General features: G+C 39.7%; 2 protein-coding genes and 2 non-coding genes across 5 annotated transcripts; 2 read left to right on the plus strand and 2 right to left on the minus strand.

The window, feature by feature from the left end:
* Positions 1-571: 571 nt before the first annotated feature.
* On the minus strand, positions 572-10,176 carry gtpbp2a (GTP binding protein 2a). 2 transcript variants are annotated; one of them, XM_059359399.1, is made up of 12 exons: positions 9,783-10,176; positions 8,629-8,655; positions 7,957-8,141; positions 7,663-7,771; positions 7,366-7,563; positions 7,036-7,210; positions 3,162-3,381; positions 2,930-3,065; positions 2,750-2,808; positions 2,480-2,651; positions 2,144-2,308; positions 572-1,985 (listed from the first exon to the last, which is right to left on the minus strand). In XM_059359399.1, the coding sequence occupies exons 1-12, from the start codon at positions 9,978-9,980 to the stop codon at positions 1,803-1,805; spliced, it is 1,827 nt and encodes a 608-aa protein (XP_059215382.1). In that variant the 5' UTR covers positions 9,981-10,176; the 3' UTR covers positions 572-1,802. The 2 variants fall into 2 exon arrangements, with proteins under 2 accessions (XP_059215382.1, XP_059215383.1); XM_059359400.1 differs by having other exon boundaries at positions 9,233-9,831.
* trnal-cag (transfer RNA leucine (anticodon CAG)) lies at positions 5,641-5,723 on the plus strand. Its single transcript has one exon. It is a non-coding gene; the product is annotated as a tRNA-Leu (tRNA).
* Positions 6,247-6,329, minus strand: trnal-cag (transfer RNA leucine (anticodon CAG)). The gene has a single exon. It is a non-coding gene; the product is annotated as a tRNA-Leu (tRNA).
* Positions 10,177-12,134: 1,958 nt separating the features above from the next.
* Positions 12,135-13,276, plus strand: LOC131958711 (otoraplin-like). The gene is made up of 4 exons (XM_059323879.1): positions 12,135-12,249; positions 12,399-12,538; positions 12,793-12,903; positions 13,032-13,276. The coding sequence occupies exons 1-4, from the start codon at positions 12,135-12,137 to the stop codon at positions 13,053-13,055; spliced, it is 390 nt and encodes a 129-aa protein (XP_059179862.1). The 3' UTR covers positions 13,056-13,276.
* Positions 13,277-14,143: the final 867 nt, after the last annotated feature.

The raw sequence follows: 14,143 nt of genomic DNA on the forward strand, positions 1-14,143 counted from the left end.
AATAAGAGATTAAAATATTACACTTTCAGTTCAAAGAAAAGGGTATTAAATGTGATTTCAAAAAAGTGAAGATGTGTTGGTGTCATTAAGAAGACTGAAAACAGTGAAAAAACATGTTTGAATAAACTGTAAAATCTACCAGAAATCTATAAAATACTTCTCAGATGCTTTAAAACAAACTAACACCTGATACTCTTCATAAAGGCTATAAAATATTTTGGTTGAAATGCGTTCTTAGTTTTTCCGCTCTGCACAAAACAACTTGGGTTCAACAAAACAGGGCACACTGTTCAGTTTTCCTCTATCATTGATATCAGTGGGACAACAAATCTATAAGTCATATCAACATGCTAGATATAAGACATGATAAGGCCAACAGCAGCCTTGAACACATAGTAGCAATTAACATTCATATTCAAAGTCGTCTTGTAAAAATCAAAAGCTGTTTCAAGGAATAGCACCAACTTCAGTAAGTTGTTAAACTTTGGGGTGTAATGGGAGGCTACTCAAACAGTAGTTCCATTAGGCACTGTGTTAAAACCCCTCAAAGTTAGTGACATCAGTAACTAAAGAGACGACATCAAGTACCTCAAGCATAATTGCTTCAAAACAAAGCTGCATCAGAAGGCAGCTTCACATATTTTATAATCCATAATCAAATATCTCTTTGGGAGAAACACCCTTGTCTTTCTTTTTTCCTTAAACCTCCCTTCCCTCCCCCCAAGTCAGCAACAGAAACCTCCACTGGAGTAGTTCTGTGAGAGTGGAATGCTGTCTAATATCTAAACTGACCTGAGTAACTAAAGCACTTAAAGGACAGGCAGCGAGATCATTACCGTCCCGCTGCGCTATCGTGAGGCATTACTTGTGAATAAAAAACATAATTCTCAAAGACGTTTGACATCACAAAACCACTTAAAAGGTGATTGCCAGTGTGAGGTTATCTTGGCAGGCTGACAAACAAACTGGGTCATGTTGTGACTTTGCATACCTCGCAACGCTTTCCTTTACCTTCATAAAGTGCCATTGTCAGCAATATTATAGCTTGAAGAAAGGTGGCTTAGCTTATATACAACTGACAAGCTGTGTCCGAGTGCCACATATGTATCTCAATGCTTTTACTATTGTCTTACATAATTAATTAGCGGTTAAATAAGAAAAGGGTATGATTTAAGAGTATTAAGATACAGTGAGGCATGTCCTCTTCAGTCAGGCACAATGCTGGTTGAACAGACAAGCTGCCATTGAGTGATAAAAACAGTTACACTGGTGATAGATGTTACACCTTAATGTCCAAGCATCTCATACTGCTTGTAAACAATGATCAGTCAAAGGTATACCAACACTGGCATTTATGTTTCAGTGCAAGTCTGTGTAAGCATCTTTTTTTCTGTTAGGAGTGCATGTAGGTGTAAACTCTGAAGGCAGCACTTCAATGTAGATGTGTGTAAGCAATTTCCTAGTTGCCACTTGCAGCTGTGTATTCTTGACACTCATATCACTTTGGTAAATGTTGATAAGTGAATGTGTTAAAGAGGTGGCTGAGGGGTTTCCTCTTATCAGTGCCGTGAAAAGCAACACTCTTCAAACTATTTAAGTTATATAAAAGGCTGAATGTGACAAATGAGGTGGGTGGTGACAACAAGGCTTGGGAAAATGTTGATACAACAACAATCTCCTGTGACAGGGATTTACTGTGCAAGGAACGGGACAGGGTGGCCTTTGGAGAAAGCAGGTGGTTGTTTATAAAGCACCTTGTTTTTGGATGGGACGGGGTTTTCTGTTGTTTACTCCAAGTAACTTTAGGCTTCATCGTCGTCGCTTTGGGATGGCCGGTAGTGGGCGATGGACTGCACCTTGGTGACGTGGCCGATACCTTTAGTCACGCCCTCTCTGAAGAGCACCTTAGCTCCCACTTTCAGGTATTCTGGGTGCTTGATGAACTTGAAGAGAACCACTGCTTTCTCCCCTGTCCTCAGCTCCGCCTGTGACACAGTAATGTATCATAGGTATAAGAAGAAGAGAGACAGCATTAAGTACAAACAACATTTTCTGCAACACCTTGGGATATAACAAGCCCAGGTTTTAGAAGTACAGGACAACTTTCAGACAGGAACAGTTGTAGCTCAGAGGATGAACTAACCTTGCCGTACACAGCTTCCACAGTAGCGGTCTGTCTCACATTGCCAATGTGCACAGTGACCTGGAAGCCCTTGTGGAAGGTCTTGGCATGGAAGAGCAGCACAATCTCAGCCTCAAACATCCAGCAGATGGTAGGATCCATCTCTGGACTCACCATCACCATGCCCTTTAGGGGGAAAACACACATAGATTAGAGTGCAGTATCTAACATGATACAAAAATGTCTTTTCTATTTTTGAATCAGTGATAAAGTATAGAGCGGACATTTATATTAATGTAAATATAAGTAAAACAGACTATAGGGAGAAAGAAAGAGTGAGACAAATTTGTGTCTAACCTTGCGTAGTAGCGAGCGGTCGAAGTCGCCCAGAGCTAGTGTGGCAGCCTGGCCGGCCCTGAGTACCCTGCATGCTGAACGGTTTCTTTGGATGCTCCCGATGGTGAGCTTGTGGAATTGGCCCGAGTCTGTGGGCCCTACTACAAGATTATCTCCCTCACGGCAAATACCACTGCAAGTTTAAAGAGAAAGGTGGTTCAGAGAGAGTCCATGCTCAACAAATAAAAAATGCAAGTTGAATAAGTGAAGATGACATTTCAACACACTGACCTGTAAAGAGTGCCTCCAACCACAGTCCCCACCTCTGGCACTGTGTAGATTTCATCCACCTGTAATGATGCACACTGATGTAAATCACATCCAAATCATGTGTATGTATTTACAGTGAGTAGACTGTTTTTGTGCCAGCTGATCACCAGCATGCATTCATAAACTTCATCACAGACATACCTGAAACTCAGTTAGCTGTTGCATAAGCTCTTCCTGCTCCTTGCTGTTGCTGAGAGGAGGGATGATGTTGAAGAAGACCTTGAGCAAGTCTAGACTTTCTCCAGACACACTGGATACTGTGAAGATAGGTGTGATGCTGCCAGGGAGAGCACAGGCACACGATGAGCAAACATAACTACAAAATGTTTAATGGTTAATGTACACATTCAGTTATGCATGTGTACTTTCATACTTGGGTGACTGGGCGAACTGCTGCGCTGCTGTGACAGCATCGTCCGTACTGCTAACGACCATGGGCACCTTGTTGCAGCCCGGCTGCTTCAGGACACGCTCCAACTGCCGCACAGTGCGCTCAACTGTGGACCGCGTACAGAGGTCAACCTTACTGATGACAATGAAGATGGGCACCTTCAGGGCCATGGCAAGTCCGAGATGCTCCCGTGTTGTTCCAGCTGGAAAAGAGGAAGGAGAAGAAGCAGGGATAAGTTTTTAGCTGGTGGGTTTAACTACATTAAATTTACTCATGTATGTGCATTTTGCTCTGCACCACTTCACATAATTGTATGTGCATGCACAAAAACAATGTTCTTGTATCAAATACATTTGCATTAAATAAACAGGAAAGGCTGCAATGCCCTCTGCAAACACCCCTTTGGACACATATGGAAGTCTACATCCCTGAGTGATAGGACTGTTTCGACCAAAGATAACATTGCTTATCTGCTGGTTCATAATGTCAGTCTGAGGGGCAAGAGAGTGTGTGCACAGACTGATAAGACCAGGTAGAATTGACCATGACGTATGATTTTTATGACAAAGTAGACAGGATATCAGTACAGGGATACTCCACCATATATGGTAATTATGTAATTGATGCCTAGGTTGTGGAAACAGTGTACTGGAGGCAGGTCTGGTCACAGTTGGGTCATGCTTCTTTGTAAACAAAGTTGACATGTGAGAGAAAGTAATAAAGGTATGTGTATGTGTAGCAGATTATGACTTGGTTCGGATATAGGTTTAAAATTGACCTACATCATAAAGGAGGTCATGGGTACTGACGCATAACTTATTTAAAGGTTGACAGGGACTTAAAATACCCTTACACCCTCATCAGCTGAGCAGCGGTTTGTTTTGGTAGTTGTGTTATTTTCAGTGCATCCAAGGTAAAGGCGCATAGGACAGGGCTCCAGAGTGCGACAAATTTGGTCTATAAGGGGCTTGAGTTGAGTCTGTTTACGCTCACCATTTTACCCACACTTCTCAGCCCAATAAGCTAATAGAGAGCTCTCCTGTTCGGTTCTTAAAGGGGCCTTGGTGAATGTCTCTACATTGTGGGTCAGCACAAAACGATGTACAGTAAAAGTGTTTCTTGCTGACAGACAAAATCTCATACTCTCTACTGTATTTTTTTTTTACTTTAATAATATCCATAATAACTTAATGGTGAAAATGACAGATCATGAAAGGAAAAAAGCTTTAGAAAGATTTTTCTTTTCATTAATAATAAAGTTAGAAAGATTTTTGTTGTCTTTTTGTTGTTTTATTTTGCTTCATGTTTTAGTTTGAAATGTTCAATTTGAGCTCAGTGAAGCACTTTCAACACTTTTTTATATATAAGTTTGCTTTTAGAGAGAGCAGTTCAATGAAATAAAGACAAGCATTTCTCTACTGCTTATTCTTGTTTAAAAATCATTCACATTATATGAAAGTTATGGAGAGGGATAAAACTTATGGCGTTAAAGGCGAGACAATGTAAAATTTGGGTGCACCTAAATTTTGTGATGGTATACCTAAAAAAAAAAAAAGTTAGGCGCACCAGTGCAACCAATACAAAAAGTTAGTCTGGAGCACTGTAGGATAAAATCCATTATAGAGGTGCCAAGATATTTGGTAGCGTCAGAATGATACAAGATGATTAGTCGCCCTTTAGCTGTATTTGGCTTGTCACAGATACAGCCTAAGACGATCCCTATACATTACACAGATCCATTACCTTGTTTCATAATTAAAGCTGTTGCTCTTGGGTTGCAGACACTGTGTCCCATTTCTGTCTGTTGCATAGCTAAATTGGTCCCCATTCTTGACCCCATTTCCCCCACCATGCCTATTTTTGAACAGACACCCACACAAACACAGCCACGCCTACGGTGTGTTATTCCAATACTGCCAGGTATTCAATGTTTACCACTGAAAACTGCCGTCAAATAGTTAAGATGTACCGTTATTTTTTAGGACCTTGATTTCATTCTAAACAAATATAACACCTAGGTCTGAGTCACACTTTTGTTCACAAGCTTTTGCAAAGTCAGCAAAATTATATCCAGTCCTGATTTCAAACACATTGTGACACTATGCTAAAGGTCATAAAAACAGAATGCATTGACCGTTACATCTGTTATGACCTACATTCAATTAAATACAGTACAAATGCATGGTATTGAATGCTTAAATTGGTTTGTTTACTCATTCTTAATGTTGTTTCCAAGGCTCGGGTTTCATCTACATCTGTCTTTGCAATTTATAAAAGTAAAACATACATATTTTTTTGTCAATAACCCTATGTTGTTTGTGGCTCTTGCTATCAAAAAGCACAGAGATTCTTTACAGAAGGTCACAAGTTTTAACATCGTGTTCTTATCTGGGCCCACTGCCTGTGCCTGTCAGGGCCCCTCCTCCCAGTCTTCTGGCAGAGTTACTGAAAATAGATGTATGTCAGGATGGCCGAGCGGTCTAAGGCACTGCGTTCAGGTCGCAGCCTCCCCTGGAGGCGTAGGTTTGAATCCCACTTCTGACAACTATTATTTAAGTAAGTACAATACCAAGGTCCATGAAGGACATGCTTTAAAACCTGAGACATCCCTCCTTCTCGTCCATGCCCGCCACTACTCAAGTATCTCTGATTCCATCTATTCACTCACTGGAGGTAGTCCGTGCTTTTCCCTCAGAATATAAAGTGGAACATTTTAGTCACCTGGAATCCCACAATGCCATGCAAAGTTTCTGTTTTTGTCCCATTGAAAATGAAAGGGGATTAATCTTTACTGTCACTTTGACATTACATTAGAACAACTTCCTTCACCAGCCCAGACTTTTTTGCTTAAAGTAAGTGAGGCCGAGTACAGTAAGTTCAATGCACAATACCAAGGTCCATGCTTTAAATCCTGAGCAGCTGAAACTGTTGGGACAGGTTTGGCAGTTCGTTTGTGAAGACATATAGCTTGTGTACAGAGTGTATGCCCCTTTTTGTTTACTATTCTTCAGGAATAGTACAGCACCATTTGCTTAAGACTTGTAGGAGCGCTAAAACAGATGGTTATTGTCAGAAGTGGGATTCGAACCCACGCCTCCAGGGGAGACTGCGACCTGAACGCAGCGCCTTAGACCGCTCGGCCATCCTGACATGCAGCTATTACTGGTAACTCTGCAACACAAACCGGAAATGCAAATGCAATGGAGAGCATGGACAAGAAGGAGGGGTGAAGTGGCTGTGGGGGGAACAGTGGTCTGTTACATAAGATCAGATATCACATGTTTGCAAAGTCACAGCTGGCCAAGCCCACTAAAGGTGTACACAAACATAGGCTCTCTGCTAGACTGGCTCAACAAGTGTCTATGACCAGCTTGGGTCTCTGTGACAGATCCAATTTCGTCTTATCTGAATGGTTAAGTAACTAGATAAAGTGCACTTGGATAAGAATAATCAGAAACTTTAAAGCACCATTAGTACAATTTTTGTGTTGCAAGCTGTAAACATATCATTCAAAGTTGGCTATCTAAATAGCCTGCAAGTTTAGCAATCCTCAGTCTAGGTAATAGGCATTGTATTTACGTCCAGACAAAATAATTCTGTTAGGCTTCCTGAGCTTCTCACTGAGATGACACTGATTACAATGTCAGCCAGGGCATGCCCAGAAACGCCCTGCAGACAGTAAAATGAAAGGAAAAGAAGAAATACAGGCAGAGGCCAGAGTCTCGGCAGATAAAGATACTGCGACACACTTGTAATGGGTCATAAGTGACAACTGTGAGAGACTGTATCACTCCATATATGTCTTTTAAGGAAGATCCCACTCATTCTGCATTTAAATCAATCACTTAATACTCACCAATGCCGGTATTTGCGCTGACGACCAGCATAGCGAAATCCGGACAGTAGCTGGTGAGGCCAAAGATGGTGGTCTTCAGGTACTTGTGGTGACCCGCAAGATCAATGAATGTTATCATTTTAGAAGCACTCTCACAAATCTCCTCTGCTGTCCGAGACTCACTGTAATTCACAACCTGGGAAAAGAAGCAAGTGTCAAGATCTAAATTACATACTGACATTTTCCTGTGATAATCCTAATGTAATAATGTAAATGCTATGTATAACACATGACATAGGAGTATAACTAGGGTACACATTGTTTACTGTTTGGCGTTTCATCTTTTCTCACCTCTCCTTTGCTATTGAAGCCAAGAATCTCGAAGCTTATACTTGAAGTGCGTCCAGTTTGGATCTCATGTAGATGTCTAAAGAGGTTGAGCCTTGCTCGCCCCCGTCCATTGTCCAGCTCACCCTGTGTCAAAACACCCAACAGAGTGGACTTGCCAGAGTCCACATTACCCAGCACCGCTACTCGCAGGTCCAGGAACTGCAGGAAAAACAACGATTAAGCAGGGATTTAAAAATAAATAAAAAATAAGAGATCAACAAACAAAGAGCAACATGCATTCAAAGTAGCTCTACTAACCTGCTGGTCATCTGGCACCTTACGAATGAGAACTTCTGCAATCTTACGAGGCACATCAGAGTCATCGTCCACCTCTCTTTGTCTGAGAACAGCAATGTCGGCTCCAACCCTGTTAGAAAACAGAAAGGCAAATAAATTAATAAAGTGTGGCATTTTGACTGTATAAGTACAAAATGATTCATTTGTTTTCACATTTTTGTTTACCATTTGTTTCGTTAAGGTTTACAAGTTGATGTTAAACAGGGGTAAGATATTAAGGTTCAAACAAAAAGTGAATATGATGTTTAGACTGACTTCTCTGCCAGTTTATGGAGGGTCCTCAACGATGTTCTCATATCTTCCTCTGATAGTCCCACCAGCATGCCATTATCCTCAACACCTATTTGATAAACAGCTTCACCTCGACCCTCCTGCAGTCGCCATTTCATCTGTGTAGCCAGGTGCTCAAGGCGGTATTGCGTGGGGTTCACCAGCTTCAGCTAGACAAGGGAAAGACTTTGGAAATCAGTGCTGAGTTCAAACCTGGATTACAGAAAGTTAAACGTGTCAAGTCAGGAGTTAAATAATAAGTTTACTACAAATAACTAGCATTTCAAAGTATTACTCTAGGGCTGTCAATATCACTTTGACATAAAGTGTTGTATGTTGATATAGCAAGGGAGGCAGCTGTCCAGATACTAAAAATGCTCTTGCTAATCCACTGTGGTGTTGGTTTTCCATGGTAGACTATGTGTAACTGCAGTTTTATATTTTGACATATTACTTACATACTGCTGACAGCTTATTGAAATGCTGATTAACCTATTTCTACAGTAACACCTTCACAATTGTCTTATAGTGAAGCTGACCTAACCATGTGATATTCATTGTTAAAAAAATATATGAAGCAACTAGCCCAAGAAAACCAAAATATATAATATAATTTTGAACACAGCACAGTCCTTGCATGACAACTAATTTGCTTACCTTGTACTCTATATTTCCCTCTTCAGCCTAAGAGATGGGGAGATAAACAAAGAGAGACAGAACAGGAACAACAGCTGTCAGAGTGTAGAGAAGTGAGACAACACAACAGGCCATTGATTTGTTAAAAGACACAAAGACACTACTCTGAATAGGTTGTCACCGAGAGCTATACAAACTGACTAACTGCTTAGTTAGCCTTAATACACAACTACTTAATCTGTTCAAAAGCACACCTATAGTATAAATGTCACTATAAATTTAAGGTTAACTCCTCAACAAGTGGTTCAAGTATCTCAAATACTATATGTACTATGATCACTGCAGGACAGTGTAGAGCTGGTTACATGCTGGGGACAGGCTGAAATAACAACTGAGGAATATGTTGAGACATGTCCTATATATCCCACTTGCTTATGGCAGTGGTGCTGTGAGGATACTACTTAAATCTTTAAATTCAAGACTAAGATGCCTGCAATAATATATATATATATTAATATTTTAAAAGCGTAGATGCTGGACTTCTTTTATTTGGCTCCGGTTTAGATTGATCTTAAAGTCAACACAATTCTTTGTCAGAAAGTAATGGTCACGTTGAGATAATTACCGTTATAATCAAGTGATCCAAGTAATATTTCGTTACTGTGTAGTAACACAGTCCTTAGCTGAGTGAATGTCAGGTCAAAATAGTAACATTAGCTCGACATGGGTCGACCGAGTACACACCCCCTCCCCCTGTTAGATATTTACAAACACAGCTGTTCCTCTTCTGCTAGCTAGCAAAATACTAGCAAACTACAGCAAGCGGCTTTTAATTAAATACACGATGGGTTTACGAATTCAAAACTTATGTGAAAAGAAGAAAAGAAAAAAAATGCAGCAGCAAATGTTAGATTGCTAATGTTAGCCTAACACATTCACCTCATTCATTTTGCATTTACTTTACTAGCTACGTGTCACTGCCGGTTCAAAGACAAGTCAGAAGAATAAAAAAATGCCTGGCGAGAGGGAAAGCAATAAAATATACAAATACCAGCGTTTGAATGTCACAACATGCACACAACCCCCGATTTAAGTCTACATTGTTATTAGCAGACTTTTGTATAAATAATATTAGCTTGAATACGCTAACGTAGCGCTAGTAATTCCAGGCTTACCTCTGGAGGTAGATACGGGGTGTTATTGCTTGGTTTGAAGTTGCGAGCGAACCGGGCTTTGGATTTCTTGCTCTTGACACAAGCTTTTTTGGGGGCTAACCCGTAGGCGTTTCCCGGCTTAACGTTGGACGCAACACCTTGAGACCCAGAGCCGTGTCCATTTCCTGAGCCAAATAAGTCCGATACCCGCGCATCCATCGGCTACTTTGGGACCTAACTTGTTAGCTTACCACTACCTAGATAAAAACGGTGCTATATTATTAAAATAAACCTCGACCCAGGCATGCAGGTGGTTGTATTCAAGTGGAATTAACCAGCCAGCAGTAGCTTTCAGCCCCCAAAATAAAAACAAAGCACCGACAACCCCCCAAACTCTTCAAACCGAACAATAACAGCCCCGTCCGAGACGGTCGTTTTGAGTTTACAGTGTGCCTACGTCACAGCACAAAATGTCATGTGGTGTGCTTGTTTTGTTCAACTGCAGAGCGCGAGCGAGCGGTTCCATTTGTTTTCTCCTTTGCACAAGATTTTATGTGTTTTAACCCCGCCTGCCTAGCTACCTTGGTTCTAAAAGCGTACACAAATTCAGATGAACACTGTTTTGCAGAGCTTTGCATCAGACAAAAAGGAAATAGGTGCATACTTGTTTACAAAGACTTTAGACTTACAAAAGATGATGCCACGGGATCAAACAATGTGTAATGAACTTAGACATGATATATCATTTGACCTAACGCTATAGGTTATTATTCTGAGGCTTTACTTCTTCTGTAATATGCAGTTTATTATTATTATTATTATTATTATTATTATTATTAGTAGTAGTAGTAGTAGTAGTAGTAGTAGTAGTAGTAGTAGTAGTATCATTATTATTAGCATTATTATTATGTGGTCGTGGATGCATAAGAATACTTTTCACGCTAAAACAGACACAACACAGAAAAGGTCAAAAATAAATATAAAAATAATAACTGGTATATTTTAAGTTTTGCTTTACTACTTCACAAACATAAATCCATGTTTTCAGTGTGATTACTTCAAACTGGTGGTTCTCTCAATTCTGTTATTCATGTTATTCTGTTATCTATAATACATGCCTATTCCTCAATATTGAGTTTAGAGTGGCTAATCCACCAGTATACTTCTTAACAATTATAATCTCATCTATTATATATTATATGAGACAAGAGAACATTGGCCCCAATAAATTGGGCTTGCCAGACTGTCTGATTTCCATAGGGCAAAAACAACTATATAAGCCAACAGTGATGCTCTTGAGTGCTGCAAAGTCTTGACCACAGCTAGGAGACAAGAGTGCCATCAGGTGTTTGGTTGACAATATGACTCCTTAAACTCTATGGGCTCTTAAAAGGACACAAGGTTGCAATGCAAAATGTTACTAATTCAGAGAAAGTTGAGAATTACAAACAACAGAAAAAATATGTGGGCCATTGATTTTGACACCATTTGAAAGTGGGTCTGACTGCGTATCACTCCATTGGCCTGTTCAACCATTTCCTGATTGTGTTGACCTTACCTACTGGGTGTGGTTGAATTTGGATGACACATTTGTTTTGCAAATGACTAGTCTAAATTTTATCTGGAACCAGTTGTTGACAGCAAGCTTATATTAAGTCATATTTGCCCCTGTTGTTGCAGTAAATTATACATGTAGTTTGGGCAGTTTCTTAAGTATAACTAGGCTATTCAAGTTCAAGTTTACACCATTATCACCCCTGCTGAATATTTTTGATCAGTTCTTTAAGGTTAAGTTTTTGTTTTTTAAAAATATATTTTGAAAATTGCACCTTTTCCCTTTAAAAGAATGTTGTGTTTCCTATATTTTGTCATATGAGTGGGTCATCAGAGCTGAATCTAAGTGAGATAAAGATAAATATTTTTTCAAAACTAATTTTAGATTAGTTGCACGTTCACTCAAGGTGATGAATATAATTAATATATTGCTTATCAAATAGGATGTTTGATCATGTCCAATAATATGGCACCTACTCAAAGAACATAATGCTTTATTTCTACACATGGACTTGTGTTTTTACAAAAAATAAAAACATTGACATACTCTGAACTGTGACTGCTTGTTCCTGCAAAGAGACTGAGATTTGGGAAAAGCCAACTCCCCAGTGGGAAATGAATACTTCCAGAGCGTGGCATTTCTGAAACTCAACACTGATTGGTCAGAAAACCTCTGATGTAGGGGCTCAGCCCATTCAGTCCTGGCTGAGAGAAGTGTTTTTTTGGATTTTTCCAGCCTTAAGGTCCTTCAAACGTCCATATTGACACATCTGCATGCACACACACAACACCCTCTTGGTACTGCTGTTTTGGGTCAGGATGAGTTATCAACTGATGATTCTGCTCTGTGTGGGACTTCTGCACCAGACTGCAAGGGCCGTCCCTATGGATAAACTAGCAGACAACAAGACCTGCGGAGATGCAGAATGCTCATGTAAGTCAGAGCATGAAATAGATGCATTGACCAGTGTATATCCTGAAAACTATTAGGTATTAAAGTAATGCAACAAAATGCACACGTTTGATAAAAATAGTTTTTAATCTATATTTCCCTTCCCTCTTTTGTTTTCTGTCCTGCGTTAGATGTTCTCTCCATGGCCACAGCCTTGGATGACTTCATTGCTCCTGACTGCAGATTCATCAACATGAAGAAGGGTCAGATGGTCTACGTGTATTCTAAGCTTGTACCAGAGGAGGGAGCCGGAGTCTTCTGGTCTGGAAGTGTATGTGAATATTTGTGACATGTTATTTACAAGCAGTGCAGCTTACAATAAAAGTAAGGCAGGAAGTATAGCAGCTGGAAGGGGAAAAAAAACAACTTTCAAAGCTTTTTGACAAGAGCAGAATGTCATTGTAGCTGAAATGAACAAGTATTTTAAACTTCTTCAAGTTTTAAAAAGGAAGGTTATATGTATAAAGCATATATAATGTGTTTCATGCTAATTTGTTAGAGAGGACATGTTATTTTCACTGGCAGGTTTACAGTGAGCGTTACGTGGACCAGATGGGCATCATTGGGTACTTCCCTGCAACAATGGTGAAGGAGACACAGAAGTTTACTGAAGACACTGTCACGATTCCCACAACTGTGAGTATATTTGTCTCATTTAGAGTAAAAATATCAGGGTCTATGAGTCAAATACATACTTTAATTTGCTGAGAAAAAAATAGATTTTCTTCAACATTAATCTCATGCTTTGTAATATTCTTTTCCAGAACACGGACTTCTACTGTGACTAACAAGTGACAGACTGGAGCATATTTCCTCTAAAGTCTCTGGCTTTTATAAAGAAGAGGAGACATCTCTTCTCTGGAGCCAGTGTGTTGGACCATGTCCCATGACATTCTGTGGTGGTTTTGTCTCCAACTGGAACAAAAACTTGGACACTCTCAGTCCTCCAAAGCTCCACAGTCTGACACATATCTGTCTTTGTCCTAACAAGGCACTATGCTCAATAAACTCTTTTTCATGTCAATCTAAAATGTGGATTATTTGAACTGATGAGAATGTATTTCCTATTGACATGTCAGGTTGGGTAATTGCAATTTTACTGTACATTTCTGCTGACACATCTCGTAACTTACTTCAAATTGCTGTGAAGATATTCTCCTGTTATTATCCAATTCAATTTGTAATGTCGATGCAGTCTGTTTATTGCAGTGTCAAGGTTTCATGACACTGTTATCAGAAAACCACCAGCACCAACCACCATAAGCCTGCTCCTTATCTTCTTGAAAAGAAATGTAGCCTTTCAGAGAAATAATTGCACAAACATATATTTGCTCATGAAATGCATTCATTGTGTACTACCAATGAGTCATGTTTTCTATTTCAAGCAATGTAGAAACCATTCTGAACCACAACTCTGATGAATTTAATGAGTTAAAGCGGTATATACTGAGTTATAGGGGTACATGGTGGAGCAGCACTGAGGCAAAGGACATACAGTTATTCTTTTCATATAGGCCCTTTATCTGGGAGAAAGACTCAAAGTGATAAGGCTAGAAATGGAAATGTATTTTTTAGGTACTGATTATTTTATACGTGATGCACCAGTCCTGTTTTTGTAACACCCAAGACTCAATCATTGTTTTTTTTTAGGAGAAATAGAGAGGGAGATTTTGTTGGGTTGGCGACATAAAATAATACCAAATAACAACACTTTAAAGCAACCACAAGGAGTTTTTAACTAGTTATGAAACAGTCTCTTTTTAATCACCACTATATCATCTATATAAGCAGATGAGACCATCAGCAAGAAGACAGGCTATTTCTAAGTAGTTATTCTTTACTTCTTGAATACTGCTTTGCCCCCAACTTTGGTGCC

The sequence above is a fragment of the Centropristis striata genome, chromosome 20, assembly GCF_030273125.1.
Source record: "Centropristis striata isolate RG_2023a ecotype Rhode Island chromosome 20, C.striata_1.0, whole genome shotgun sequence".
NCBI classification, from domain to species: Eukaryota; Metazoa; Chordata; class Actinopteri; order Perciformes; family Serranidae; genus Centropristis; species Centropristis striata.

Coding starts and splice junctions, on each gene's coding strand:
- gtpbp2a (XM_059359399.1), bottom strand. CDS start 9,980: ATGGATGCGCGGGTATCGGACTTATTTGGCTCAGGAAATGGACACGGC. Junction 8,142..8,628: donor AGGGAAATATAGAGTACAAG/GTAAGCAAATTA, acceptor TCCCTTGTCTAG/CTGAAGCTGGTGAACCCCAC. Junction 3,066..3,161: donor CAGTTCGCCCAGTCACCCAA/GTATGAAAGTAC, acceptor TCTCCCTGGCAG/CATCACACCTATCTTCACAG.
- LOC131958711 (XM_059323879.1), top strand. CDS start 12,135: ATGAGTTATCAACTGATGATTCTGCTCTGTGTGGGACTTCTGCACCAG. Junction 12,539..12,792: donor GAGTCTTCTGGTCTGGAAGT/GTATGTGAATAT, acceptor TTTCACTGGCAG/GTTTACAGTGAGCGTTACGT. Junction 12,904..13,031: donor CTGTCACGATTCCCACAACT/GTGAGTATATTT, acceptor ATTCTTTTCCAG/AACACGGACTTCTACTGTGA.